This window comes from Thunnus albacares, chromosome 22, assembly GCF_914725855.1.
Source record: "Thunnus albacares chromosome 22, fThuAlb1.1, whole genome shotgun sequence".
In the NCBI taxonomy this organism is placed as follows: Eukaryota; Metazoa; Chordata; class Actinopteri; order Scombriformes; family Scombridae; genus Thunnus; species Thunnus albacares.
The window spans coordinates 10,047,797-10,074,758 of record NC_058127.1 but is presented as its reverse complement, the minus strand read 5'-3'; the positions used below and the strand labels follow the sequence as shown (position 1 = coordinate 10,074,758).

Below are 26,962 nucleotides of genomic sequence, written 5' to 3'. Positions count from 1 at the left end.
ATTTTCTTTTCCTTAAACCTGTACATACGTGACAACAAGTCACGCGCTTTATCGACTCCTCCTTCAGGGGCGTGTTGGCTAAATAGTGAAAACCTTCCACCAGGTAGTGAAACACTGTTTTAATAATAGTAGAGAGTCAGCTGATGATAGTGTTTTTAAAATGTGATTGGCTACTTGTTTGGTTCGGTTTGGAAGCTGGTAAAGAGGTCGGGTGTCTCGCTAAAGCGCTCCTCTTTTTAGTATTTGAAACAAATAAAAATTCAGTCCAGTGTGGTTTTTGCCTCGGCTTGAGAGAAAGAAAGAGGAAAAACATTTAAACTGGTACACAAAAGAACTCCTTGATAAGAAAGTCTCTCCTCGTAACAGTTTAAACACATATTTCATGTCTAGTGTGAGTCAAATTAAATCCAAACAGATGGACTTTAAGGGGGGGGGGATAAAGAGAAAAGCACTTGACTTTAGTGTTGGTCTGGTGACGCGTCTCGACCGAGGCGTGCAAAAACTTTTCTGAACATCGAGGACGTTAAATTACTCCCACGTATGACAATCGTTACAGAAACTGTTTGACATTCTGGGAAATATGCTTATTCGCTGTTTGGCGCAGAGTTAGAGGAGAAGATTGAAAGCGCGCTCATATAAAATATGAAGCTGGAATCTTCTCGTCTAACTCTTAGGGAAGAAAGCGAATAAGTGTATCATCTGTAACGTCACACTTTCCTTTTTAAATGAATTTTCGCTTCATCCAACAGTTGCATATAGCAGTTTTTTTTTTTTTTAAACTTGGATCATGTGCATATACTTGAGTTTGTAAAATCAAAAAAATTTACAGAGCTTTTCTGTTCTCCCAATAAATAAGAGTTGTTCTGTGCAGAAGAGGGGGAGGAGATGGGGAGAAGGAGGGAGGGAGGGGGGTTTCTCATTAGAGAGCTACTTGGTAAAGAAAGTACCTTATTGGCTTTGGATGTGGGCTAAAAGGGTGTAAACACAATCTATAGTATGACCAGTAGATGGGGGGGGGGGGGGGGGGGGGAGTTGCTGGTTCACAGTATTCACCGTGGTATTTACACACACACACACACACATAATGCATTGTAGAGGGGTAAAGGATGCACAGTCAAATCTTTAAAAAGTGTTGACAGGCAATGTAAGCGGCGTTTTCTTTCTTTTTTTTTTTGTTTTTTGGCAGAGTGACAAAACAGGTTTGCACTGAATATTCAAGTTTCTACGTCTGAATCTGTGTTTTCCTCAAGGTCGGCGTCGCCTGGAAAAAAACGTCCTAAATCTCCCGAACTTTCGAACCGAAACGACGCGACATGATCAGAACGGCTGTGCGAATCCGCTGAGCTTTGTTATTTGAAAAAAAAAAAAAAAAAAATCGCTGAGATCCCTGTTTGCCTCTGAAGCAGCGCTGAAAAATTAAAAAAAAAAAAAAAAAAAAAAAAACCCCGACAGCATTTCAGTAGTCGACAGCGCAGTAGTGTTTCCAGAACGTAAAACATGAACAGTTTATGACCCATATAATGATCAAATATGTTGCACTGATGCTTCCAAACAGCCATCTTATTACATAAAAAGAAGACTTCAGGATATGTCAGTGTGGCTGAAACTGTTCCCGACAACGTTAACTCGAAGTGTTTCTCCCGCCGTGTGGAGATAAAACGTCTGAGATGAATGGAAAGCGGTTAAATGACGCTCGTATGTGTGTGTGATAATGGTTTCCTTACCCAGTGCAAATAACCTGAATTATATAGACACAGTCTTTCGGCCGTGATGGCAGGTGAACTCAGTGTAAAGCAACCAGTGGAGAGTGGTGGGGGTGGGGGGTTGGGGTGGGGGCAGGGGGAGGGGGACCCCCGGAGGCCATCTTGGCTCAAGCGTCGGCCCCTAAATAAAAGCCAGTAGTGGCGTCTCCAGTCCCTGATCAGTCCACTGTAGAGGACGTACATGACAGAGGGATGCATTGTGGGTAAAGTGCTGGGGTGATGGGTCCCTCTGATTTTTTTTTTTTTTTTTCCTTAAATTAACATTTCAACACTTTTCTGCTCCGTTTCCTTCAACCAGCGCTTAAAAGCAAGACGTATAAACTCATTTTCCTTCACAAATATCCAACTTGGTCATTTTTTTTTTTTTCCTCCAACTTTCAGTTCCAACTTTTTCCTCTTCTCTTCACCAGTCAACTTGTCTTTTGCCTTTTTTTTTGTTTCTTCATACTTTTGTCCTCACTTTCTCCTGGGTTCCCTCGAGCCTCTGGTTCAAGTCAGAGGTTGTGCTGACCACAAGAAATCCAGGTTAGTCTGACCACAGCTTCCTGGTATCCCAGGGCAACGGAAAAAACAAAACATGGCTACGGTCCTTCCTGGGTTCTGCTCCACTGGCCGGTGCATGCAGGGTACGGGGAGGAGGAGGGTGGGCGAGGGGAGGCGGGGCTGAGGTGCCTGAGTCTGACAGTGGGTACGTATGGGGTGCGTCCGTATGCCAACGATTCAAGCGTGTGACTGAATCCGCTCTGCTGTGACCTCAGAATCCAGTCGACAGAATCTTGGGTTCTGCTGGACTTCCCTCTTTGCCTGGATGGGTTCAAGAAAACAAAGTTAAAATGACAATATTGTTCACTGATGTGGCTAAAAAAAAAAAAAAAAAAAAAAATCAATGTATTTGTAACTTTGATCCTTCTCGCTCACCGTCTCCTGATCCGCGATCCAGAGACGGTGTCCTGGAGACGGTCGCCGAGCGACACTGTTGGTCTTCTGACTCCTGATTGACAGAAGGCTCTTTGAGGGTTTTTAATAGTTTATGATGGGCATTCTCTATTTCCTGTAAAAGGGATGAAAATGCAGAAAAGCCCAAATTATACGAGTACAACATAATTACACCAGCTGGTGACGAGTGAAAAATGTGTGTTTGTGTTAAATCAAGCGAATATTAAAGGCAGGATGAGCAGGATTTGTCGGCTGCTGTTTGTAAACACAACATTGGCCCCTCCTACTCCTCCTCGGCTCAATGACACCAGAAGCGCTACACTGCAGTGCAGCACTATGTCGCTACAGTTATAGAGTCCCGCTCTCACACCCTGCGCATAAGAAAATACAGGCAGAGTCTGCAGATACAGACACCGCCGCACGCTTCTAGTGGGTCATCAGTGATGACTGAGAGGGATTATTTTTGTATGAGTCTATTCATTGTTTTTTTTTTTTTTTTTAAGGGAAATCCTACTCATTCTGCCTTTAAACACCATTTTAAGTGCAGCATGAACACACTATTATAAAAAGCCCCAGTGGCTCAGCTTGTTTCCTGCTGTTTTGGGCGGAGCCGCCTTACTGACCCTTTAAGAAAATAGATAAAACTTCTGACAAATAGATGCTACAACATAGAAACAAAAGAAAGCAAAGGACACAGTCTGTTGTGTAAATTAGTTTAAAAACTAAGCAGGAAATTTCACATTATAGTGTAATCTCATATCACATAAGATGAAAAAAAAAATCTGAATTAGAGAAGGACGTTGCATTTAAACAACGTGGTTCTCAGTGGAGCGCTAAACTCAAGATCCAGTGAGCACGTTCCAAAAATATGAAAAGGTAGCACATCTCAAATTTCCTAGTCAAGAAGGACAAAATACTAACTTTCTCTCTATTTATCATCCCAACACACAAATAAGCCTTGCTAACTAGTTAAAAATTGTGAGAGAAAAACAGAAGGGGAGACCGCATGATAGACGGAGAGGGAAGGGTGAGCATAAAAGTGAAACTAAAAAGAATTAACTTTTCTTTTGGTCCATATTTAATAAGATGAAACTCTCAACCACACCAAGGTAGTGTACTGTTAAGAGCTGAGATGAGTTTCATCTCCTTGCAGCAGGTGACGATGACGTGCTGCTAGATGTATATGAGGGGGGAACCTAAAATTTCCCAGAAGCCATCGACAGCACAATTTATGCTTTCTATGTTAAAATGGGAGGAGAGATGACGGAGACAAACAGCTCATCAGCCCTGCATTCAGACAAAAAGATCAACATCTTGTTGCCACTTTAACACAAACTCACCTTCAGCTGACGCAACTTGCTCATCAACCCCTCGATGGTGAGAAAAATCTCATCCACGTTTTTGATCACGTGGCTCTGCTGCCCGGCATGCGACTGTCCCGTTTCCTCTTCCTGTTCCGTTTGCATAGCCTCTGATTGGTTGGGCTCTGAACCGCAGGCCGGCGTTGCCTCCTCCGACTGCGTCTGTGGTGCTATTGCTCCCTCCAGAGGCTGAGGGAAGTGGCTGGCTGTAGGGGTGGGAGGGTCGTTGAGGTCGTCGGTGGCGCTCTCTCCTTGTTCTGTAGGCATTACCAAGTAGAAAGTGTTCCCTAGAGCGAACACAAAGCGTGTTAGTGAGTAATCTCAGGAGTAAAAATAACAACTCTAATCTTCTTTTTAATTCTATTCAAGTCTCAATTCTGTGTTTATTATCTTGCTGAATATTAATTTCTTAACAATATAAACACACAAAAACAAGCATAAAAACCACAGCGCTCGACCGACGTGGTCATCATTACCCTGCGTAGCGGCCTCGCTTGGCTTGGATGATTGGTTGGAGAGGAGGCTGACATCACCAGTGATGCCATCGGGGACAGAAGAAGAAGAAGAACCCGCAACCACAGCTATGCAGAGGATAGATGTGTGATGAAGGGGGAGGAAAAAAAGTGTGTGTTTGTACGTGAATGAAATAAGAGAAGAAAGGAGTTACGGAAGAAAGTGAGATATTGGAGTAAGTGTGTAATTGTGTTGTGAAGAGCAAGCAGACAAAAAAAAAAAAAAGGGAAGAAGAAGAAGTGTGTAAGAAACAAAATATTGAATCACCGAGTGCAGAGAAAACATGCAGAGGAAGGTAGAAAACTAGATCCACAAAAAAAAAGGGACACACAGCTCACTTTCAGTTCAATCAACTATTTTATTTATAAGAAATTATGCTTTTAATTTATAAAACTATCAGAGAATTGAATGAACTGAGAGTGAGCAGCCGATCCTGAAGCCAATCAAGAATAAAAAGGTGATAGGATTGATTATTTTTCCCCGTTACCTTTCCTTACGACCTGAACGCCGGGCTGCTCCGCGTCTGAGGGCGGAGCCTCTTCGGGCTCGGCCTCCCATTCGTTGGCGCTGAAGTTGAGGACGGTCTCCAGAGACTCCGGTCGCTGACGTTCCGCGAACGAGCTCCTTTCATTGGCCATCTCGTTGGTGGGTGTGTCGTCTGAGTCGTGACTCCAGGCGTCCTCTTCCAGATCTCGTAATATGAGCTGCCTTAGTGTTTCAACTGTGATGGTATAAAATTAATTAGATTTGGGATTTTGAAAGATTAATTACTGGATCATTTACAGGAGAGGAAGCAAAATACAAGAATTTAACCACACGATTATAAACTAATGAAAATCTAAATATATTCAGCTCATGTTTTCACTATTAAATACAAAGATGAAAGCTTTTTTTTTTTTTGCAGCGATGATGATGTCATTTCTGGTTTCTCCTCACCGTCCTGTAAAGCCGCCTCTGCAACACCAACTGCTTGTCGTTCGCCGCAGATGAAAGCTCCTGATTGGTCCGTAGGTGTGTCGGCTGAGAGCGCGATGTCGTCGTTGGAGGAATGAGTTTCCATGGAATCGGACTGCTCTGTCATAGAGTTGTCTGGGAGATTTCAAACAGTTGGGAGGTAAAGTTATTCTCTGTTTTAAGCCATAAAACAAAGTTTCATATACATTTAGAGACAGTTTTCATATTTGTAGCTCTCCAGTATAAAGCGCTTCTTACCTGTGTAGACGTGACTGCTGGTTGAGACTGGGGATGCGCTGCCTAGACTGGGGGAACTGTTTATACACAGGAGAGAAACAAATGAGAACACACTCTCCAGCCAACACATTCCTTCATTTAGTATTCATAGATATCACATTTACTCACGATATTGGCATGGATCCGTGATTGATCAGCGGTGATGAACCACCAGATGATGCGATGGTCTTTTCAAGTAAGTCTTTCCAGCTGTAAAACAGAAATCAACAAAGTCGACACATCCTGCAAATGTACAGCACAGCAAAATCAAGGTTCCTGATACGTACTGAGGCTAAATATAGAGAAGCTTACGTGTTTTTCTCCGATGACGTCCCAGCCGCCAGTTCGTAGATCTGCCTCTCCGTGGTGCTGATGACGTAGAGGGCTTTGTTGTCTGGAGAGGAAAAAAACCCCACAAGATATAGACATTTTATTATCGGGAACACAAAAACACAGGACAGTGGTAACGCCTTGATACAAAGGCTGTTCTGTAGGTGTGACTGCAGCCTCACCTGTAGCTACTGAGCGCACTAACAGCGAGTCCAGCTTCACCAGAGGGCTGAAAGAGGTCTTGCTGTCTCCGCTGCCTCCTCCGCCTCCACCCAGCCAGCGGGATGGATATCGCAGCTGCAGCCGGTCGTCTGGGGCCCTCTGCAGCAGGACCAGGCAGTCTGACAGCAGCAGCGCTTGGATCTCTGACGGAGGGATTAGAGGACATGTGAATAAGAGTTATGAAACCAAACTGATGAGACTGTGCCGTGTCACTGCAGGGATACTGACCTAACTGCTTGTCTTTGCTGACTTTCCAGGTGAGGGGACCTTCATGGATCATTTTCTTAGTGCTCAAGTCCAGATTCTGAGAAAGAAGAGTAAAAGAAAGCTTCTATTACAATATGAACAATATGAAAAAGGAAAAGAGGCGAAAAAAAAAAACACACACAAAAACAAGCATGAACTGTTTGACTACCTTGAACTGAGGAGCAGCATCCAGCCTGCGTTGGTATTGGCTGAGGCGTTGCCGGTGTTCCGTTTCCCTGACGACCTCGTTGACAGCCTGCAGTATCCCTCGGCAACACGCCTGGGCGCGCTGGAGTGCCGGGAGGTCCGCGGAACCGGCTATAGGAGAAACACAAAAGATATACGTCTTAAAAAAAAAAATAAAAAAAATCACATACTTTTATGACACGTTGATACGACAGATCTCCTGATTCGCTCACCGTCTGTGTGTTTGAGGATGTTGTCCAGCAGCAGAGGGTACTTCGTGAGTCTCTGCATCTCTGACACCAGCAGGTCTTTGAGCTGCAGCCTCCGACAGTGAGGACTCGCCTCACACTCCTGAATAAAAGTCAACAATTGACATGTAAAGAACATGACTGACTAACTATGATGGAAAAGACCTAGAAACACATGCTCTCTACGTTGTACTGCACTTTTTACAGTGAAAGGAAACAAAAAAAGGTGTTTGAAATCCTGCTCCCTCATAGCCCAAAGCACAACTACTCATACTATTAATATTAATAATGATAATAGACATCTTTGTAAATGTAGAAAATCTACAATCCTAAGCGCGACTATAGAAATTACAGGTAAAATCAAGAAGATAATCTTGTTTTCGAGGGATGTGTTCATTGCATGATCATTTGTCGCATTGAAGTCCGAGCAGGAAGTGTGCGTCTGTACCTGTATGATGTGTGCGAAGCGAGGGTCTTTACGTTGTTTGTTCTTGATGAGCTCCAGAGCTTGAGACTGCTGGCTACACAGTTGGGACGCCTGCTCCTGAAACTCCTCTCCAGCAGCGCCCTCGAACTACAAACACACACACACAAAAAAAAAAACTGTTCGTCAAAAACGTCCTACATATACAAGAAGAAATGAATCTACAGCAGCGGTTATTAAACTCACCCTTGCCAGCATAACGTCCCCGATGTTTTGCACGATGGGAGATTCTCTTCGTTTCTTCATCGCCTCGCACAGACTCGCTGCAAAGAAACGATACAGAGGAAACGGTTGGGAACTAAATTTTCACTGCTAAGTTGGAAAATGCTAATTTGTCCTTCTTAAAGGAACGTTCAGATTAAATAAAATGTCATTCTACCAATAGGATAATAAATAAATCTTCCAAAAACACATGAAAACAACATGATACAGTACAAGACAAACTAGTCAGGTAAGATAAGTCATGTGACATCATAAGCATCCATGACTGAAAATTAACCCCAGAACACATATTGACACAGTAAAGCTACAGCCTGAAACTACACTTCACAGTAATAACCTTTGCCTGGTATTTGCTTTGCTTATTATTATTTACGTAGTAACATACAGCCCCGAATACATGTTGACTCACAGTACAACTCCCTTTATTGTGCAAACAGAAATACTAGCAGAAGAAGAAGAAGAAGAAGAAGTAGGCAGTGACGGTACAAGAAAGGACACAGTCATACAGAGGTTCCTCAAATTTTCTGAATGTTTCATTACTTAATTAAAAAATATTCTAAAACAGTTGAACAATATTAAAGGTTAAATTTTTAAAATGAGAAATACTTAATTATACCTTTAATTACAGTGCAAGAGTGTTTTTAACCGACTAAGACTTGGCAATTTTCATTTTCTATTCCAGAACACATATTCCACATACATATCCACAACATATATACGTGCACAGACTGACCGTGGAGTTCGTAGACTTGGGGCAGGTTGGGGAAGATGCAGGCCAGCTCCTCAGAGTTCAGCACAGACCTCATCTTCTGGAAGAAAACCTGATCCAGGACTCGCAAGGTGCGCAGGTGTGACGCCTCGGTGGTGAACAGCTCTGAGGAGAAAGTAGGAGGCGGCAAATGCAGACGGTCAGGATCATTTAATCAATCGTTTCTGAAAATCTTAAAATTCTGATCGTATTAAATTGTTCGTGGTCATCCGTGTGTTCCGAATTGAAACTCGTACCGTATATGACGGCCTGTCTTTCCACCTCCCTCGGGCTGAGCGTGGCGAGGAGCTGAGGAGGCGCCGTCTCTTGCCAGTTGTGACCGTCGCACACGTCCTCCTCCAGCGCCCCGGCGTCCGGCAGCAGGGCCAGCGGTGAGTCCACGCTCCTGCACAGTCACCAAAAAACACAGAGGAGATGGAGCGACGTACACGCGGAGAGGGAGGACAGATGGAGAGACAAATGGAGAGAGAAACAAACCTGAATTCATGATGATCTATTTTTCATCTAAATACAAAACGCCCATTTTTACACTATCGGATTTTTAATTTAGTTATTTTTCTCCACTAACACAGGCGCTATAAAACAAAAACAAAAAATACTCTGTGTTCACCTAACCTTATGGTGAAACCTATGATTGAAAGATGCTGAAAGCTGGCGTTTCTTTCTTGTGAACTTTTGGGGACGTCGTGAAAACTCACCTGCGTCTAGACCGAGGGGTGAATGGGGGTGTAGGGTTCTCTAGAGACCTGAGTTTGAGAGAGAGAGTGGAGAGAGAGACGGCATGAAGTGAACTTCCGGGGGTGTTTATGAGTTATCTAGTTTAGATTCCTTGAGGTTTATTTAATTGATGACATATCATCCCTTCCCGGAGGATGCCAAAACATCTGAATCCAAGTATAATCTCTGAGAAATTAAGAGAAGCTTCCGTTTGTCTTGGTGAATCTTTACCGTGCGGAGCTGCTGGACGCTGATGACGAGGCGCTGTGATGCAGCGGCCTGAGGCCTGGGCCCTCCCTCTCCTCCCCGCTGTCCTCCATGTCCACATCACTACGCGAGCGGGGGACAGACTCCGTTCCTGAAGTGACGCCCCGCCGACGACCTTCGCCCTGAGCCTTCAGCGACTCGCTGCGTGCCAGACGCACTGAGAACGTAGGGCTGGAGGAGAGAGAACAGAGAATATTTTTACTAAATCAGTAAGAATCAAACCTTCAATGAAGAGCTAAGACACATTTATATATATACAGTATGTGATGATGAACTGTGAAACACATCTGGTCATGTCAGAAAGACCTACCTGTCCATGCTGTCTTCTCCCAGGCTGCTGGAGGACAGTCGCTGGGGGTCGGCAGGGTCGCCTCCCTCCTCTCCTCCCGTCTCTGTGTTGTTCTCAAACTGCTGAATGATGTTCCTCACGCTGCCAGGACGGACTGCACACACACACACACACACACACACACACACACACACACACACACACACACACACACACACACACACACACACACACATCATTGTACGGTAAGTTAAAACGGCACAAAGTTTAAAGAAGAGAGTTTAAGATGAAAAGCAAAATTGAACAGAAACTACGTATGTTGCGTGAATAATAAGAGAGCTGGGAATGTTTACGGGAGAGCAAAATCGAACTAAAGAGGAAAAACAAAAGACAGAAATACCTTCGGTGGGTGACAACGGGACATGGAATGCTACGAAACCAAAAAACGAACCAAACAGAAACAATGAAATCAGAACAACAATACACAATGAAAATGACATAAATCAATAAATAAACCTGTAAACAAAAGAACAACAAGAAATCAATATCGTGAGACAAACACAGCGGCTGAGAACATTAACACGTATGTGTTATTGTGTCAGTGTTCCAATACTGTCGGCTGATAATGACTTTTGACAGATGCGCTCACATTTGCATGTTTGATTGTACATGTGAGCATATGAGTGTGTGTGTGTGTGTTTGTATTTACTGGACTGGGATGTGGTCCGGGGTTTGCCGATGTATTTCAGGATTGGATTTCTCTTTTTGTCCTCTCCATCTTTTTCTTTCTTCATACCACTCAGCTGTGGAGAAAGACACCAGTAATTCACATCATGTAAAGAAAAACAACTTTGTTTTCCTCTATTTATTTATTTATTATTAGACTTTTGTTTCCTGTTTGAAAGTGGTTTAAACTTCCACTGCATAATTATGAAACCTTCATTTGTAGAAGTGGAATTTCAACATCGTTTAAACGATTGTGACATATTTTCCTTTTACCAGCTTGCATTTTGTTTTTCAGCAGAAAGAGGCCGCTACTCTCACACTTTACCTTTTTGGTCTTTAAGAAAGCGAGCCACTTTTCCTTCTCTGTGCTCAGACCGGGGAAGACCTTGGAGTCTCTTAGCTTGATGCCAGAATGACGGAGGTACAGGAGCACAGCCGACGCCAGAGGAGAACTGAGGGAGAGGAGCGGAGACAAAGAGAGAGAGACGGAACAAACATGGTAGGGGAGGGGGGGAGAGAGTGAGGAGAACAGAACAGAAACAAAGAAAAATTGTAAGAAAGAGTTAAGAGTAAATCACTCAGGCAGGTGTTGCTGTTAAATCACTGCAACAGACGAGACATTTTTTTTTACCTCCTGTCTTCTTCATGCTTTGATCTGGAACAGAGAGAAAAACATAAAAAAGCTGTTAACTCCCTCCGCAACACTTTCAAAGAGATATCCAGTTTAATTCCTCAAAGTTAAATCCGGTTCATGCGGGTGCCAGCGTAAGGAACAGAGACTGTAGTGGAGCAGTCATGTGACGGAGACAGGTGTATGAAGTCAGTGGAGTAAATGTCATGTGGTTTCACGGGTTTAATGACCTTTGTTATGATAAGATTTGTGAGCCGCTTCTGCTGCTTCGTAATAACTTTTTTTTTTTATTGGTCACCAAACATCTGACCCTGTTGCTAGGCAAACCTTGTTCACCTGCCTGAGAGTGTGTGTGTGTGTTGTGATGTTAACAGTCACTGTGTTATGAATGAAAACTCCTGTGTAATTAGTTAACGGGTAGATTTGGGCCCAGAATGATTAACAGACTGCTGCAGTAATGGATGTATGCATGAAGCTACCTGTGGTCTCATGTTAATGAGGCTGTAACGATTATTTGATTGAAATTAAATTAATCAGCAACTATTTTGATAATCGATTAATCATTTCAGTCATAATTCAAGCAAAAACGCCAAATGTTTTTTTGGTTTCAGCTTCTCGAATGTGATGATTTGCTGTTTTTCTTTGTCATACAAGACAGTAAAATGAATATCTTAAGGTTTAGTCAACGAAAACAAACAATCTGAAGAAACTGATAAAGAAAATAACTGTTAGTTGCAGCCCTACATGTTAATAACCTTCCCGACAAGCAAAACAATATGATCTCTAGAGTGACAACTTGTCCATGCAAATTAACCTGAAGACGCTGACAAACAGGAAAGATATTACGCAACAGCAGCATATATGAGTAAGTTAGAGACTCACAGTATCTCCCAGAGGGCGGTGACCTGTCTGTCCACCACCTGTCTTTCTTTCGCCGGGTCTCCGTCCAGCTGCAGAAGGTCTCCTTCTCCGAACAGAGAGCCGAGGCCCATCATCTGCTTGTTCCTGTTAAGACACACAAACACAAGCTTATTAACGTGAGCTCCTGACTGACATAACTAGGTATCTTCTCTTAGATGGGAAAACCTGTAGATAAAACCATTTTAAACTGAATCACCCAGAACAAACAAATCTTAATTCATGTACCTGTAGTCCTGTATTTGGTCCTGAATGTCTGGCAGCACCTCCTGCTGCAGCTCAGACAGAGGACCTCTGATGTCCTCCTGTGCGTGTAGTCGACTTTCTGAAGGGAAGATGGACAGAAAGTCAGCGGATGCAACTCATCTCGAGCTGAGACATACAGTAACACAAACAGTAAAGCCAAGTAGTTCAACCTTGAACCATTCAAGCTTCAAGGTGTCTTTGATATACGTTATAAACACACATATAATCATGCAACACAAATGAAATAATTCCACAACTCAACTAGTCTTCGGTTGTCTTACCGATATCTGTGAGATACTCCTCTCGTGCTTTGATTTTCAAAGGCTGTAAGAAATAAAATTAAAAATTATATTTTTATGTTTCCAACTGCAATTTGTTAAAGTAATAAGATCAGAAGCAGAGCTTATGAACATTTTCTATTATTAATAAGTATATGTTATGCTATAATAGTGGTTCTTTGCCATATCTGAACTGAATCATATCACTTTTAACTGAGTTGAGTTCTGTTTTGCTGACTGTAATTGTAAAATCAACACCGATACACAGCAGTAGCCAAAACTGGTATCAAACTGATAGAGACAGAATCATTAAGGCTTGTTGGCACATACAGCGTCCGGGTCCAAGAAGTGGGAGCAGATTTGAGGTGCTAGTGAGCGAGCGTCTTTCGGACTGGAGCCCAGGTACGCCTCCACTGACAGGTAAAACAGCTATTGTAAACACACACACACAAACACAAAAAAAACCAAAGAATGCAAGACAATTAGTAAGTACACCTAGTTATACACACATGTCAGACAATAGCATAATAGGATACCACAATAAAACACAGATATAGATGAGAGATCTGATCGAGTGTTTAATTTTGCAGATGGTGTAATTTTTACTGTAGACTCAAGAAATAATATGACATTAAATTGCAGATGAAGACAGAAAATGTCATTTTTATTTATACATTTATGAAAACTCAGATAAGAGTATAGAATATGTAGTCAATTTTATTAGTTTATCAGAAAAATTACATATATATAACTTTAAATTTGAAGAGACGACTCCCAATTTCTCCTCCTTTAAACAAACTGTTTTTTCTACTAAATTACGCAAAAAACAAAAAAGCCTAATCTACATTATATATATAAAGTTATTTAAATATCATATAAAAGTCATGACCTGATAGTGACAGGCTACAGATAATACAAAGACTGACTGAGAGACAGAGCAGATGGAAATAAGAGAATGTAAAACGACCTCCATCTGTTTCCTTTGTTTTGACATTTCTTCTCAGTGACAGTAATGTCTTGTTCTAATCTAGTATAAAATAATAACGCTGACTGACCAGAGGGTTGGGGTCCAGAAGCTGGGTGAAGACATATCTCATGAATACTGTCATGTGTGCCGGTCGTGACTTCAGCAGCTCGATGTCCTGGAACGGACCGTCCATCTGAGAGAAAACAGGAATAACAGTAAAGATGAAAGAATCGACTTAAAATCACATCAGCGTGGATCCGTTTGACACACCGAATGAATCCTTCTCACCTCGTTAAAAGCATAGCAATCATCTTCTTCGTCCTCCTCCTCGGGGCCGATGATCTGGGCCTTGCCGCCCTTTGAAAACAGATGCACACACACACCGAGTTCAAGTGAAGGAAAGCACACACACACACATATTCACACACACACACAACCTGCTATTTTTTATTCTTATAGTGTACGTGCAGCGTTCTGTGCATAAGTGATGTGAGATATGAACTGAAGGGTGTGGTGATCAATCATTCTGTTCTCAGTCTCCCTGCTGGTCTCATAGACTTTCTATGAGAATCACTGTGGCGCATGGCAAAAAAAAAAAAAAAAAAAAAGGAGAGAAACAGATGAAGAGGAGGATATTCTCGGAAGGAGAATAATCTTCGTCATGCGGGGGTCCGAGTGGTTCGGTGCACAGCGCGACGGCCCCTGTCTGCACGGCTGTATCTGCGGTTACCGACTCGGTGGCAAATGTGAACATTTAAAGTTAAAAAATATGAAAATGCATACAAGTAAATAAAAATACAGAAGATACATTATGTAAAGGTTACTCTTCCTTGCATTCTTTCTGTCTGGCTGTCTCTCTTCCTCTATCTCGAGTTAATAATACACAGATACTTATTTAAACCAGTGTGAACGGATGTAATAAGTCCTCAGTTTCACTTCAGTAAACTGTTTTTGCAAGAGGAAATTGCAAAATCCTGAAAGTCACTTTAGATGGAATTGTAAAAAAAAAAAAATTTTTTTAAGCAACTGTGTGTGAGCTTCTTATCGATAAGAACGTCTGTTCTGAAGTAAATGCATGTGCGTGCGTCCATCTCACCGAATCAGAGAGGGTGTGTGTGTCGGAGTTCTGCCGTCGGTGTAGGGGGGTCCTGAAGGAGGATGAGGGGGAGGAGTGGGGACTCTCAAACGCCTGGGGAAGGAGGAGCAGGAGGAGGAGGAGGAAGGGAGGAAGGGAGGAAGGGAGGGAGGGAGGACGAGTGGGACGGGATGAGTGGGGCCATCGCATACACAAACGCACAATCTCACCAGTTTATGAAATGACAAGATTTGCGGCCTACCTCCAAGTCTCCTTCGCTCGAGTCCACTGATAATCGACCTGCCGAAGCACACAAGCGATTTTAGCAGCGAGTAAGAATATAAATCAGCCTGTTTGGTGGATATTTCCTATATAAATAACTTAACGCTATTACAGATGTTCATGTTTTTACTGCACATGGCCTTAACGGGAAGTAATAGATAACCTTGGGTAGCGTATCCCTGACAACAGGACCCAAATTAAATCATATGTGGGCCTTCATAGAATCCAGGAGCAGTGCCATCTATCAAAAAAAAGGATGTAACCGACGAAGAAGAGAACACTTTTGGACGTCTTAGGCCAGTTATTTCTGGCACAGATATGACTATTATCATGATATTGGTCTATAGGCACTGAGTGATGCTGAAATTTCTGTTAATTTTATGCTAAAGAGTAAACAACTGAACAACACCAGGAGTAAATGAAAGGTAGTGTTTTATAAGAATGTAGTACTGACAGTCGGAGTTGAACGGGTAAAAAGATAAGAGGATACAAACCTTCTCCTGCTATGACGTAACTGGTGACAGATTCTGACCGCGTTCCCTCCTGGAGAAGCGAAAATAATTGAAAGCGTTTGTTATTTTCCTGCACCGGCTGTGAAGGTTAATTTGCTTACAAATCAGTATCGGCTGCAGGAGCTGCATGACATCAGATGAGACGAAACAATTTCTGTGGCGTTAAGAGCGATCACATACAGAGTGTGGATACAGTAACAGCTACCAAAATGCCCTAAAATGTCTTATCCACAACATTTCCAAACTTCTGAGCGGAAAATATGCCAGTAAAACTCATTTTTTTAATTTAATATTCAGGATTTTGGTGAGTGTGAGTGAGGAAAAACATACCAGATCTTGCTGAATCTTAACCCTGACTTGGTGAGCTCTCCTCTTGGCACTTTCGATCCGTTCCTCCAGAGACGACGACGGGTTCCTCAGCCGCTCCTCCAGTAAGTCCTGCGAATCAGTCAGTCTTAAAAAACTAACCGCTTACACAGATGACATGATGCCACTAAAGTAGTTACAGGCAGGCTTTCCAAAAATATAGTGATGTGATCTCTATTTTCTTGGCATCTACAGATCAGAACCGCACCCTAAAGCGAGTAAGGTTTCAGTCCAAGCACTTACTAAAATACTGGGACAGCATATTTGTTCGTGTGCGAGCGTGTACCTGCAGTTCAGTCTCTTCCTGCTCCAGCATTTTCCTGAGTATCTGAGTGGCATGTTTCTGTACTTCTGGGTCCTAAAAAAAAACACATTTACAACAAAAATTGGGGTTATTCTCTTTGTCTAAAACGACATATTGTCAGTTTTGAAGCTTGTCATCAGTATTCGAGATAATATCGATCCTTGACACTCGCCTGTAGTGGTTTGGGTCCGGTGATTCTTTGGGAAGGGGTGCTGCTCAGTCCAGAAGGCAAGGGTGGAGGTGGAGGGGGTGGAGCCTCCCCGCCTAGTGACATCCTCTGATTGGGTGTGAGGTCAGTGGGGAGGGGCTCTAGTGGTAAGGAGGCTGCTGAAGGGGGTGGCCCTTGTAGTGTCAGAGCTGCATAAGTTCCAGCTGTGAGATTGATGAAAAGAGATTGTGTCAAATAAAAGATATTTTTATAGAAATAACATAAAAAAAAAAGGACTAAGTTTCGCTCTTATTTCAACAAGTTTTCTGGACTCACATTTGATGAGCTTCACAACCTCCTGATGGGACATGGAGGACACCAGCGAGCCGTTCACCTGAGAGTAAGGAAGACGAACAGAGAGGAAAATAAGCGACACCGAAAGCAGGAAGATGCCAGTGACTCTCAGATTCAGTTTCGATATTACAAAGCAGTAAAAAAAAACCTTTATGATTCGATCCCCTTCTTGGACCCCGGCCTTGACTGCTGCACCACCTGCGAAGGATGAGCGACAGGCATACAAGTGAGCCTCGCGCAGAACGAAGAAGCGTGATTATAAAGTAAGCTGCGTGCGCGTGTGTGTCTCACCTGGTCGGACATTCTGCACTAGCTTCACTCTCTCACCGCACACTGTGAAGCCGAAACCCAGCTGGTCCTTCTGCACGACCACGCATCTCTGGACAAGACCGGGACCTGGGAGAGGAGGAGGACAAGAAGGATGTAAAGGGTGTTGAATGTAATGAAATCCACAACCGATCTGGAAAACAAACAGATAAACCTGGTGCAGGGGGAAAGTCGAATTTACCCGTACTCTCAGCAGGGAGTTCAGTTGTTGGCTCCCTCTGTTGCGTGGCGGAGGATTTGCGCTCCGAGTCCCCGATGGTGAGACTGCTGAGCCTGAGTTCGAGGGATTAGAGACAGAGTGGCTTAACATGAAACGTTACTAAAACAGAGCATTTAAATTTAAAAAAAAAAAAAAATGCTCTGGGATGGCTGGTTGGACTGGGAGAAATAATGCAGAAAGGCAGGATAACTGAAGGAGAGATACATTTAAAAAAAAAAAAAAAGTGATGGAACAAACCACGGAAGAAAGAAGGGAAGCTTGCAATTGGAGAAAAAAAAGAGGGAGGTCAGGAGGAGAAGATTCAAGGGAGGAACATGGTCCGACGTGGGGGTAGAAAGAGCGAGAATATGAACAGTAGCGACGAGAAAGCAGTCGACAGGAAAACTCACCAAGCAGCGAAAGGGCTGAAAGCGAGCGATGCATGACAGATAAAGAAGGGGGAAAGCAGATAAAAGGGAGGGGAGGGGGGGGGAGAAAGGGTAAGAGAAAAGAGAGAGAGAGAGAGAGAGAGAGGAAAATTCAGATGAACACCGATCCTGAAGCAAAAGAGCACAGAGAAACTGACCGAGAGGAAAAAGTTCAAGTCATTCCCGCGCCCTTTATACTCTTACAGATTGTAAACACTGAGAGCAGCCTTGACGTCCAAGAATATATTTAGCTAAGAGTGTATGACGCTAGGACACACTGTAAACATTGAAGTGATTTGGTATTCTTCCAGAGGTCCAAAGACCGGTTGGTTTAAAGTAACTCATTTCAGTCTGACTCCATCTAGTCTGATTTATTGTGAGTTATAAAGATCTGGAGATATCTAGCTATGGTACCTGTACAGTCAATAAAAGCCAAATGATAAGTCAATAAATGGACACTAATGGAAAACCAATCGACAACAGATAAGATAGTAATCTCACTCGAGTTAAAATGCCAAACTTTTGCTGGTTCTAGCATCTTAAATGTGTGGACTTTTTCACCTCGTATTCGATACTTTTAGCGTCAGATGAAACTGACAATTTCAAGTGACAATCTCGGAGATCTCCGTTTGCTCTCCTTGGTGGCCAGTCAAGTTTCAAATCTCAATATATCAAACCAAAAACTATCTGAATGGACAGATCTGTTTAAGTGTGTTCACCAGAATACACCCAAGTAGGGCTGCGACTAACAATGACCTTCATTACTGATTAATCTGTAATCATTTTCTCAATTAATCGATTAGTCGTTTAGTCTAAAAAATGATGAAAAATGACCATTTCTTAAAGCCCACGATGCCACCTAAGATGTCTTGTTTTGTCCCGACCGACAGTCCACAACCCAAAGATATTCAGTTTACTGTCATGAGGACTTAAGAAATCAGAAAATATTTACATTAAAAAAAAAGCTGGAACCAGAGAATTTTAGCATTTTTTCTTTATAAAGACAGTCGCCGATTAATTTTCTGTCCATCGACTAATCACTTTAGCGACTGATCGTTGAAACTCCACGCCTTCGCTCGCCCAGGTAGTCAGAATTTCATATAAACTAAATCTTTAGGAATGCATCGATCCAATCCACCAAATCAGAATCACCTCCAGTGTTGACTTTTTTAAGTGGATCGGCCATGATGTGACCGTTCCACGTTAAATTGTTTCTTAACGTGCAGTATTCTGATATGAATTAAAAGGACATTGATTCAATCACTGCATGTATTTTAGTGCCGCAAAAGCAATCCCTGAGTTCTACACGGTGAGACATGAATTTCAAATTTGGGAAAAGAGAGCTTTGCTACCGGATCAGTAGATACTCTTGAGTTAGGTCGGTGAAGACTAACTGGTGACAGAGTGAACTAAACAGTTGGATCGGCGCATCCCTGGATGAGCTATGACACATTTTGAGCGTATAAAATGCATTTTCTTTGTATACACAATTTTTCAGTGCTGAGTGCCTGTTGCCAGCTCCGCCTACAAGACGCCCTGAAATAACAAGAGCAGCCACTGAGAGATTTACTGCTGCAGCTGTACAATCTGTAGGTGTGATCAATCCCCCACCCCCAAAAAGAACCCTGACACAAGCCCTAATCAGACAGCTGTCCTACCTGAACAGGTGGGCGTTTTTCTTATTGGCTGCCCTGCTGTCACATGACACACACAGACACAGGAAGCAGTGGGCATGTGCACGAGAACGAACACACACACACATACACACAGAAGAAAAAAAAAAAATTGACAGCAGGAGAAACAGGAAAGACACATAATCAAGACAAAGAGACATCAGACAGATGATCACTATAAGCACAATGTAGGGCTACCAGCTCAATGTGGTGATGACTGATGGTTAACACACGGGATGAATTACAGTACATCGAGTGTTTCGGCAGAGGCAAAGCAGGTGTAAAATCACAACACGACACTCAAGCGACCAATGGAAATTGGACACTGAAACTCACAAATGATAATCTAAACATTGCTGTGAAATCTTTTGCTTAGTGTTGGTTTTTTGAGTGAGAATTCCCAGACTGCTACTTTTGTCATGCATACAGTATTATTCTTTCTTCTTGTGCCAGAGGGAAGTCTTATCAGCTCCCAGACAGTACACAGCCTGTATGACTCGTTTTTCCTGTGGCTGGACTGGACCTCAGTCAAATAAAGACTGTTGTGGGAGCTACATTTTTAAGCAAGGCACTGAGACATACAGTCTGTCTGGGTGCAAGCAGATGTGAGGTTCCTACCTGTCCAGAGTAGAGGTGGGTTGGCGGAGACTCATGTCTGCAGCCTTGTGACTCTCCTCTGCTTCCTGGTGAGGGTTCAAACTCTGTCACTGGGCCTCTTTTATCCTCATCATCATCGTCGTCTTCTTCGCTTTCCTCTTCGGTTTTAAGTCCACACAATGGGGCTCTCTGTTGTGCTTTGATCAGACCTTCAAGCTAATGTGCATCAGCTACTTGGAAGCTGGATCAGATCGGAGAGGATGCTCCTCATGTTCCCATCCACCCCATCCAGCGATTCCAGTTAGGGCGTCAGTAGGGTATTAAGAGAAAGTGCTGCTCAGGCTATCACAAAAGTAACATTAGTGTATGTGCAGGTGGAGTGGTTAAAAAAACAAAACAAAACAAAAACTGATGCAGTGGTTCAGCTGTAGTGGAAACTGGATAAAGGGCAGCCTGCTTCCTCAAAGATCATCAATCATGAATGAATGAATGGCTGATGTGTCTCGCTGTGCTCCAGCAGGTCAACAACTCCCCATGTGTCGGTTGTAGTGTTTGTGTAAAGCTAGTTTAATTAGAGATAACTTCAAAGTAACACGCATAACAGCAAACACTATCTTGGGTGATATTCTGTAACACCTTGTAAGAAAATTACAATGCTAAACCTTGGATGTAGTTGTTTACATGTGTGACTTGTGCCAAGCTAAATAATCCCACACAAGCTAAGCACTACCTTAGTGTCGCTCGTTTCTCAGTCATATGCTTGCATAGATAAGGTTTAGATCTGACGTGAATGCCCAAGGTGGTTTGATAACGTTTGATAACTGTTTTCGTATATATTGCTAAAGCAAAATCAACCCATACACAAAAAAATAACGTACCTCTAGTTTGATACGTGAAAAGTCAATCACCACACCACTCCAGCACACTCCCAAGCTAACTGTAACTGGCAGATTTTTACATGCTAACACACTGTAAACAACAGACGCTACAGCTGGATTTCCATTACTCGCTAACGAACTAGCTAGCTAACTAGCAGGCTAATTCTGCCGTTGGGCTTATAAAAATAAAAATAAAAATAAAAACGTCGTGCAGGATGAAATATAAAGGTGCGTTTCAAAATATACTATCTAATAAGTTGACTATGGAATGATAACGACCATCTGAAGCGGCCTGCTACGTCCAGCTAGCTTTCACTAGCTCTGCGGGAGGGTCGATCTCGACCCGCGGCATCGCGTTGGTGCTGAGGCCGACCGAACGCGCTGTGTATTCGGCTTTCAGCTGCGCCAACGGCTCGGTCCTTTGGAGCTAGCCAAGCCAACTAGCTATACATGCAAGGTGAAAAGCCAGCAGGGCTACGTCTGCATGCGAATGGAGGATTATAGAAGTGGACAGTTCAGTTAAATCCCGGAGTCCAGTTTTCCTGCAAATCCAGACACTAATGCTGCATGTTAGCCAGATAGCTAGAAAGCAATACGACTCCAGCAGGTCTTCTCTCCAAAACAAGTGGTACAATCAGGATATTTCTCTCTCTTTTAGTCTGCCAGAAGACTCAACGGTTAATAGCAATCTTTGTTGCATTTATAAACTGTCATTTTTAGTCCCAGATATAAAAATTGTGATCTCTGCTGTGTTGTTATCCTGCTGTCTTGACTGGCTGCTGATCCACCATCATGTCCTCAAAGATCACGGACACAGCAGCGCCCTCATCTGGATGGACTGCGGTACTGCAGGCAGTTTCTCTGACCGCAATCTCTCGATACTACAGATTAGGATCCATGTAAAAAAAAAAAAGAATGAGCATTTATCTTGAAGCTACATACTATAAACAACATGTAAGAACACGAGTAATAGTAAAAAGTAGTCCATGAGAGAAAAAAGGAAAAACCCTCTTTCAATCAGTCTTTACATGCTACCAAATGGCAGAACATATTCAGACCAAACATAAGAAATAAGCCTCTAAACATTTTTTTTTAATGTTTTGCCTCATTGAGAACTGTCAAAATATATTATTTATGTGCTTTCCCTGATCGTTTGGTGCTGTCTTCTTTTTAAAAATCCCTTCAACAAGCGGCCTGTAATGTAACTTTTCATTTTCTGACAATGGCTGAGACATTTTCAGCTGTTCAAACATCCCTGAACTCAACATTGTTGAAACAGTGACAGAGCAGAACTCTGTAACCACAAAACAACGTTTTTCTAGTCACTATAGTTCCCTTTTTATTAGCCTATTTGGGGTGAAATAGTCCGGACTATCCGGCCTATGCCTTGAATCACACCAAATATTCATATTTTGTGTTGATAATCAGTCATAGAGATGTAATAATGAGCAATTATTCTCACTATTAACTAGTTGGGTGCAACAAGGCATCACTTATATAGGCTAAATGTTTAATTCAACTACTATTAATTGTCATATTGCATGTTTTGCACGTTCATTTAAAAGCAGACCTTAGAAAAAACTTCACAAAGTCGACTAACTCTTGCTTTTCACCATGTCTTTAGTTAAAAGATTAGTCCTGGTTCACGATCAATATCCCAGAGTGATCGGAATTTGACGTTGACTCATGTTTTCTTAAGTGACGCAATGTGAGATATTGCGATGACCTTACTTTGGTTCGCAGATGGTTTCAACACTTTACCAAATATGGCAACTTCTGGGCGTGGGATCTCTCTGCTGTGAGGTTGGAGTTGAGGAGAGAGGGGATGCGCCGCCAAGAACTACGCACGGTGTTTCAGCAACTTTAAGCTTCCAAAAAACATGAAAGAGCCTAGAAATCGGTAAGGTCCATCTCCAGGCTGACTTTTTTTCTTCTTAGATAGTTAATACAGATGTTTAACAGCTACTAGCGTTTATCACGGTCTATTTTTGGCACGATTACAATAGCACAGCGCTGGGTGCGGTATGTCCGCTATTTGCAATGGAAAACCGCTTATCACATACTTCTTATTTCAGTCGAGGCTCACCATGTGTCTGTTTTACAGAATATGACACGTAAAAAGAAATTGTATCTTGTGTGATATCATTATGATACTGCCACGTCTTCTCTCAGCCTAGAATTTTTCTTTTAGAATGATGTGTACAGATGTTTTAATAAGTTTTCACCATCTGGAGAATCATTTAACGCCTTTATAAGTGAGAAATTGTCACATTTAAGCTACAATAGTGATATACAGTATCTCACAGGTTTGTTAATATTAAGCATCATCTCTTAGGCATGCATGGTATGCATAATAGCAAACCCAAAGAAACTAAAATTTGGTTTCCTGTCAGCAGCAAGGGTAAAAGGCCACAGACCACAGAACCACACCTCTCTACCAGCAGCTTTGTTTTTTTCTTGCTCAGACATTAACTGGCATCTCTTTCAGTAATGAAACTGGGTTTAACCTAACAGATTTCAGCGGAAACTTTAAGGTAATGGATCAAATCTTGTGTTAAACAAGAGGTTTTTGTATCATACACTGAAATCTTAGCTGAAAAAGAGCAAACTCCAGGTGTCATTCTCTTTGTGTCTGACGGAGATTGGGTGCTAATTTGATTTTGTGTGTCAGTTCCTGCAGACATGCTATTAGCTCATCTGAGCTGCTTCCTGGGTGTGTGTCTCAGTACACAGAACAGGAAGTGTGGTATTGGAGTTAATGGCTGGAAGATTTATTAAGTTAGCAGGGTTTGCATTGGCAGAATGAGGAAGTGTGTTTTTTCTCTAGGAATGATGCTTGCATGAAAGATGCACCGTGGACCTGTATAGTAGCAGTCATGGCCTTCCTGTAGCATCTGCACCCACAGTACATTAGGATATGATCCTGAGGATAATGTGTTAAACACCAGAAATGCAAGAAAAAAAATGCAACAATTCTGCATTTTTTGACCAGATTTGGCAGTGTTGAGCCTCACAAATGTGTTATTTTTGTTTGATTATTTTGAACTACTTAAATACAATTCAATGCACACCATTGCAGTTTGGACACTAGAGGGCACCAATATCAAACAATTTAGTGCCATTTTAGACTGAGGGACTTTCCAAGCCCTTGAGATTTAAAAGCAGGCAAACTTCCACTTCCTGTATATGATATATCTACCCTGCACAGGTCACAGCTTGAACAGCAAACCGAGGTTCCTCACACGTTCCACAGTCTTTACACAATTTTAGTTTGAGCCTGGACACGTCAGTTATAGATGATGAAGTTCGCAATAATTTAATTAGAGCATTGGTGTTGCAATTTTTCACTTTATATTTTTGTTGTTTATGTAGATCATCATTTATGACTTTTCATGATTCAGAAGACAATTTCCTCAATACATTAGGCCTTAATTACCCCATAGACAAAAAAAGCCTGTTGGTAATATTCAGCAAAAATGGAGAGTAAATAAGACAACAAGTAGGACTGAATACTGAGCATTTCTACAACATGGGCTGTTAAGACTTAAAAGAGGAATCATAAAGTTAGGGCCACAGCATTTTACAAATTAGAATAAACTGACTGAAATTTCTACTTAAGAAATAAAGCCCCATATAATGTTTGTGTTTCATTAATATACAGTAGTGCCTTGCTTGCATTTTGCATCAAGATAGTCCAAACACACATTATCACTTCCACAAATGTTAGTTCATTTTCTTCTGATCAGTCTCTTTTTTTATTGTGTCTCTGCAGAATATATGACAAACATCAACAGAGCATGTGAAAAGCAGCCAACACAAGATCTCACATTCAGTAAAAAAAAAAAAGACTCATCTTAACCATCGTTGCACTACAGAGGTCACTTTCAGCTCCTGACTGACTTCGATATCCCATCATGCCACTGATTGTGTTTCACACTTCCCAACTGCTGTGGGTGCGTTTAGCCGCCCTGCTGTTCACCTGCGTGGCGTTCAGTGTTGCAGCACATGGAGCCTTACTTCCCCACGGAGGCATGGCTGACTGGTGCATCTTCTGCTGGGCGTTCAGCTTCGCCTGCACCCTACTGGTCCTGCTGGTGGAGCAGTTCGGCCTCCAGGCCCGCACTCCAGTGTCCTGGTCCAACTTCCCCATCACTATTGCCTGCTATGCTGCTCTCCTGTGCCTCTCTGCCTCTATCATCTTCCCTGTCTTTTACATCAAGGACCAGCGGCTCTCCGGCGAGGTTCGCGACTATCGCATCGTCTCCACCGTCTTCTCCTGCCTAGCCGCGGTAGCCTACATGGGGGAAGTGAGCCTGACTAAAGCGAGGCCGGGAGAGGTGGCGGGCTACATGGCTACAGCTCCAGGCCTGTTAAAGGTGTGCCAGACCTTTTTGGCCTGTATTATCTTCATCCTGGTCAGCAACCCTAATTCCTATGAGCAGCATGCAGCGCTCAAGTGGTGCATGGCGGTGTACTGCATCTGCTTCATCCTCTCCATGGCTGTGGTGGTGCTGTGTGTGGGCGAGTGCACCGGCTGTCTCCCCATCCCGTTCTCCAAGTTCCTGTCAGCGTACGGGCTCCTGGCAGTTATCATGTACCTGACCGCTACCATCATCTGGCCGGTGTTCCAGTTTGACAAGCAGTACCAGCATCAAAGCCGAAATCCAAAACTGATCGCAGTGGCGGTGCTCACTGCGGTCAACTTCCTGCTTTACCTCGCTGACCTGGCCTACACCGCCAGGCTGGTGTTTGTCACTGTCTAGGAAGAAAGGGAATAAAGGAGGGAGACATATTGAGTGATGAAGAACAGAAAAAAAGAGGCTAAGAGCTTGAGTGGCTTTGTATTTTTGACAAAATAGACATGAATCTTTCTCTTTGGTGTCTAATTATACAGTGTGATGGTTAAATGAGATGTCCTCAAATGGCTTGCTTGCAGTATGTACATGCATGTTTGAGTTTAAAATAAATGCCTAGATATCTGCAATGACAGTATTTAATCTCGAATGTGAGTTGCTATATCATAAAAGATAAGAAGATGAAATATTTTACATGATGGTGTGGAAAAATCAAAGTTGGCATGTAATGCTGTTAGAATCCAATGAAGTCAAAGACACTGGAACGCAGGAGAAACGTATTTACTGTATCTGAGACACACAGAAACTCTTCGGTTACTGATGGGGAAGCTTCGTTTGCAGTACATGGACACTTTGATTTCATCACAACCTAAAACATAGATTTCTTCATTGTCCTTCTTATTATCTTTTGTTTATAACGTTTTGGAAAAACACTTTGTTCTTTTGTCTTGATAACAAAGTATCAGTATTGAAAGATTTGACAGAATGTAATTTGAGCAAATAAAGTTTTTAGTTAAACCAATAAATATTTTATTTGAAAGCACATGTGATTTGTGATTTCATAATGTAGTTAAAAAGACAATTACAACATGCTGTTTTTGCTCCATCTATCACCTTTATGGAAACAAACTTGCAGTTATGTAGCAGATTCAGGCAACTGTCATTCTGTACTTTTTTCTTTACTGACATTGTGCACTGTGAGATAAGGTTCTTTTATCCATCAGACCCCCAAACAATATTGTCACATGCAGACATTTAACTACAAGTTTTACTTTCAAACCTTATACCTAAATTATCCTGAGAATGTTCCCTTCAACTACACATAAAAATAACCCATTACTGTTAAAATTTGGATACAGTCAAAATGTTATTAAGTGGAAGCTTTGCCTGGTTTGACTTTCTGAAAAAAAGAGAAGCCACAACAATAGCAGCAGTAGCTGTTAGTTCAGGGCTCCAGACAGTTGCCTACTTGTCTTACCTTAAGTCTGCCCCACAATGCACCTGATAAATAAGTGTAAAAGAGAAACATAGTCACACAGTCTCGTCATTTTAATTGTCACTCTGCAGTTACTCTTTTTGACAAGATGGACGGTGAGTTAATTATTTTCACTTGTGATATTTTGTTTGCTCTGAGCACAACACAGTTGTCTCATGAAGAATTTTAAACTGCAGTCGTTTTTGTTTTACTCAAAAGTTTTGACTGTGTATACAGTTTTAACACCTGAGATGCATCACTATGCATTTAAAAAATATATCTGTGAACTGTAGTGCTCTGATGCATGAGATGTCCCTCCCCTTTTTGAATCATTTTTCATGTTGTAATCATAAAAGATATTTCACAATCATACATTATACAATCAATAATTATATAATGTATCTTGTAAAATGTATTGATTATTAAAATGTACTGCATCTT

The 26,962-nt window shown here is 42.2% G+C and overlaps 2 protein-coding genes across 8 annotated transcripts; one reads left to right on the top strand and one right to left on the bottom strand.

The window, feature by feature from the left end:
- Positions 1 to 21,528, bottom strand: arhgef11 (Rho guanine nucleotide exchange factor (GEF) 11). 7 transcript variants are annotated; one of them, XM_044341736.1, is made up of 42 exons: positions 19,836 to 21,528; positions 19,203 to 19,238; positions 17,099 to 17,190; positions 16,882 to 16,986; positions 16,739 to 16,788; positions 16,573 to 16,630; positions 16,261 to 16,460; positions 16,071 to 16,142; positions 15,749 to 15,856; positions 15,401 to 15,449; positions 14,887 to 14,924; positions 14,646 to 14,738; positions 13,838 to 13,906; positions 13,638 to 13,742; positions 12,913 to 13,011; positions 12,586 to 12,628; positions 12,287 to 12,383; positions 12,023 to 12,145; positions 11,141 to 11,164; positions 10,835 to 10,961; positions 10,493 to 10,586; positions 10,184 to 10,213; positions 9,805 to 9,937; positions 9,459 to 9,665; positions 9,209 to 9,256; positions 8,747 to 8,895; positions 8,475 to 8,615; positions 7,706 to 7,782; positions 7,484 to 7,609; positions 7,021 to 7,138; positions 6,771 to 6,919; positions 6,584 to 6,659; positions 6,316 to 6,498; positions 6,116 to 6,197; positions 5,933 to 6,013; positions 5,786 to 5,841; positions 5,510 to 5,662; positions 5,061 to 5,294; positions 4,537 to 4,641; positions 4,040 to 4,347; positions 2,682 to 2,814; positions 1 to 2,567 (listed from the first exon to the last, which is right to left on the bottom strand). In XM_044341736.1, exons 1-42 carry the CDS (start codon positions 19,868 to 19,870, stop codon positions 2,518 to 2,520), a joined length of 4,356 nt encoding a protein of 1,451 aa, XP_044197671.1. In that variant the 5' UTR covers positions 19,871 to 21,528; the 3' UTR covers positions 1 to 2,517. The 7 variants fall into 7 exon arrangements, with proteins under 7 accessions (XP_044197671.1, XP_044197673.1, XP_044197672.1 ...); XM_044341738.1 differs by having other exon boundaries at positions 17,105 to 17,190; XM_044341737.1 differs by having other exon boundaries at positions 19,203 to 19,235.
- Positions 21,529 to 22,462: 934 nt separating this feature from the next.
- myadma (myeloid associated differentiation marker a) lies at positions 22,463 to 25,964 on the top strand. Its single transcript, XM_044341766.1, has 2 exons — positions 22,463 to 22,592; positions 24,465 to 25,964. The coding sequence occupies exon 2, from the start codon at positions 24,607 to 24,609 to the stop codon at positions 25,453 to 25,455; it is 849 nt and encodes a 282-aa protein (XP_044197701.1). The 5' UTR covers positions 22,463 to 22,592; positions 24,465 to 24,606; the 3' UTR covers positions 25,456 to 25,964.
- The last annotated feature ends 998 nt before the right edge of the window (positions 25,965 to 26,962 follow it).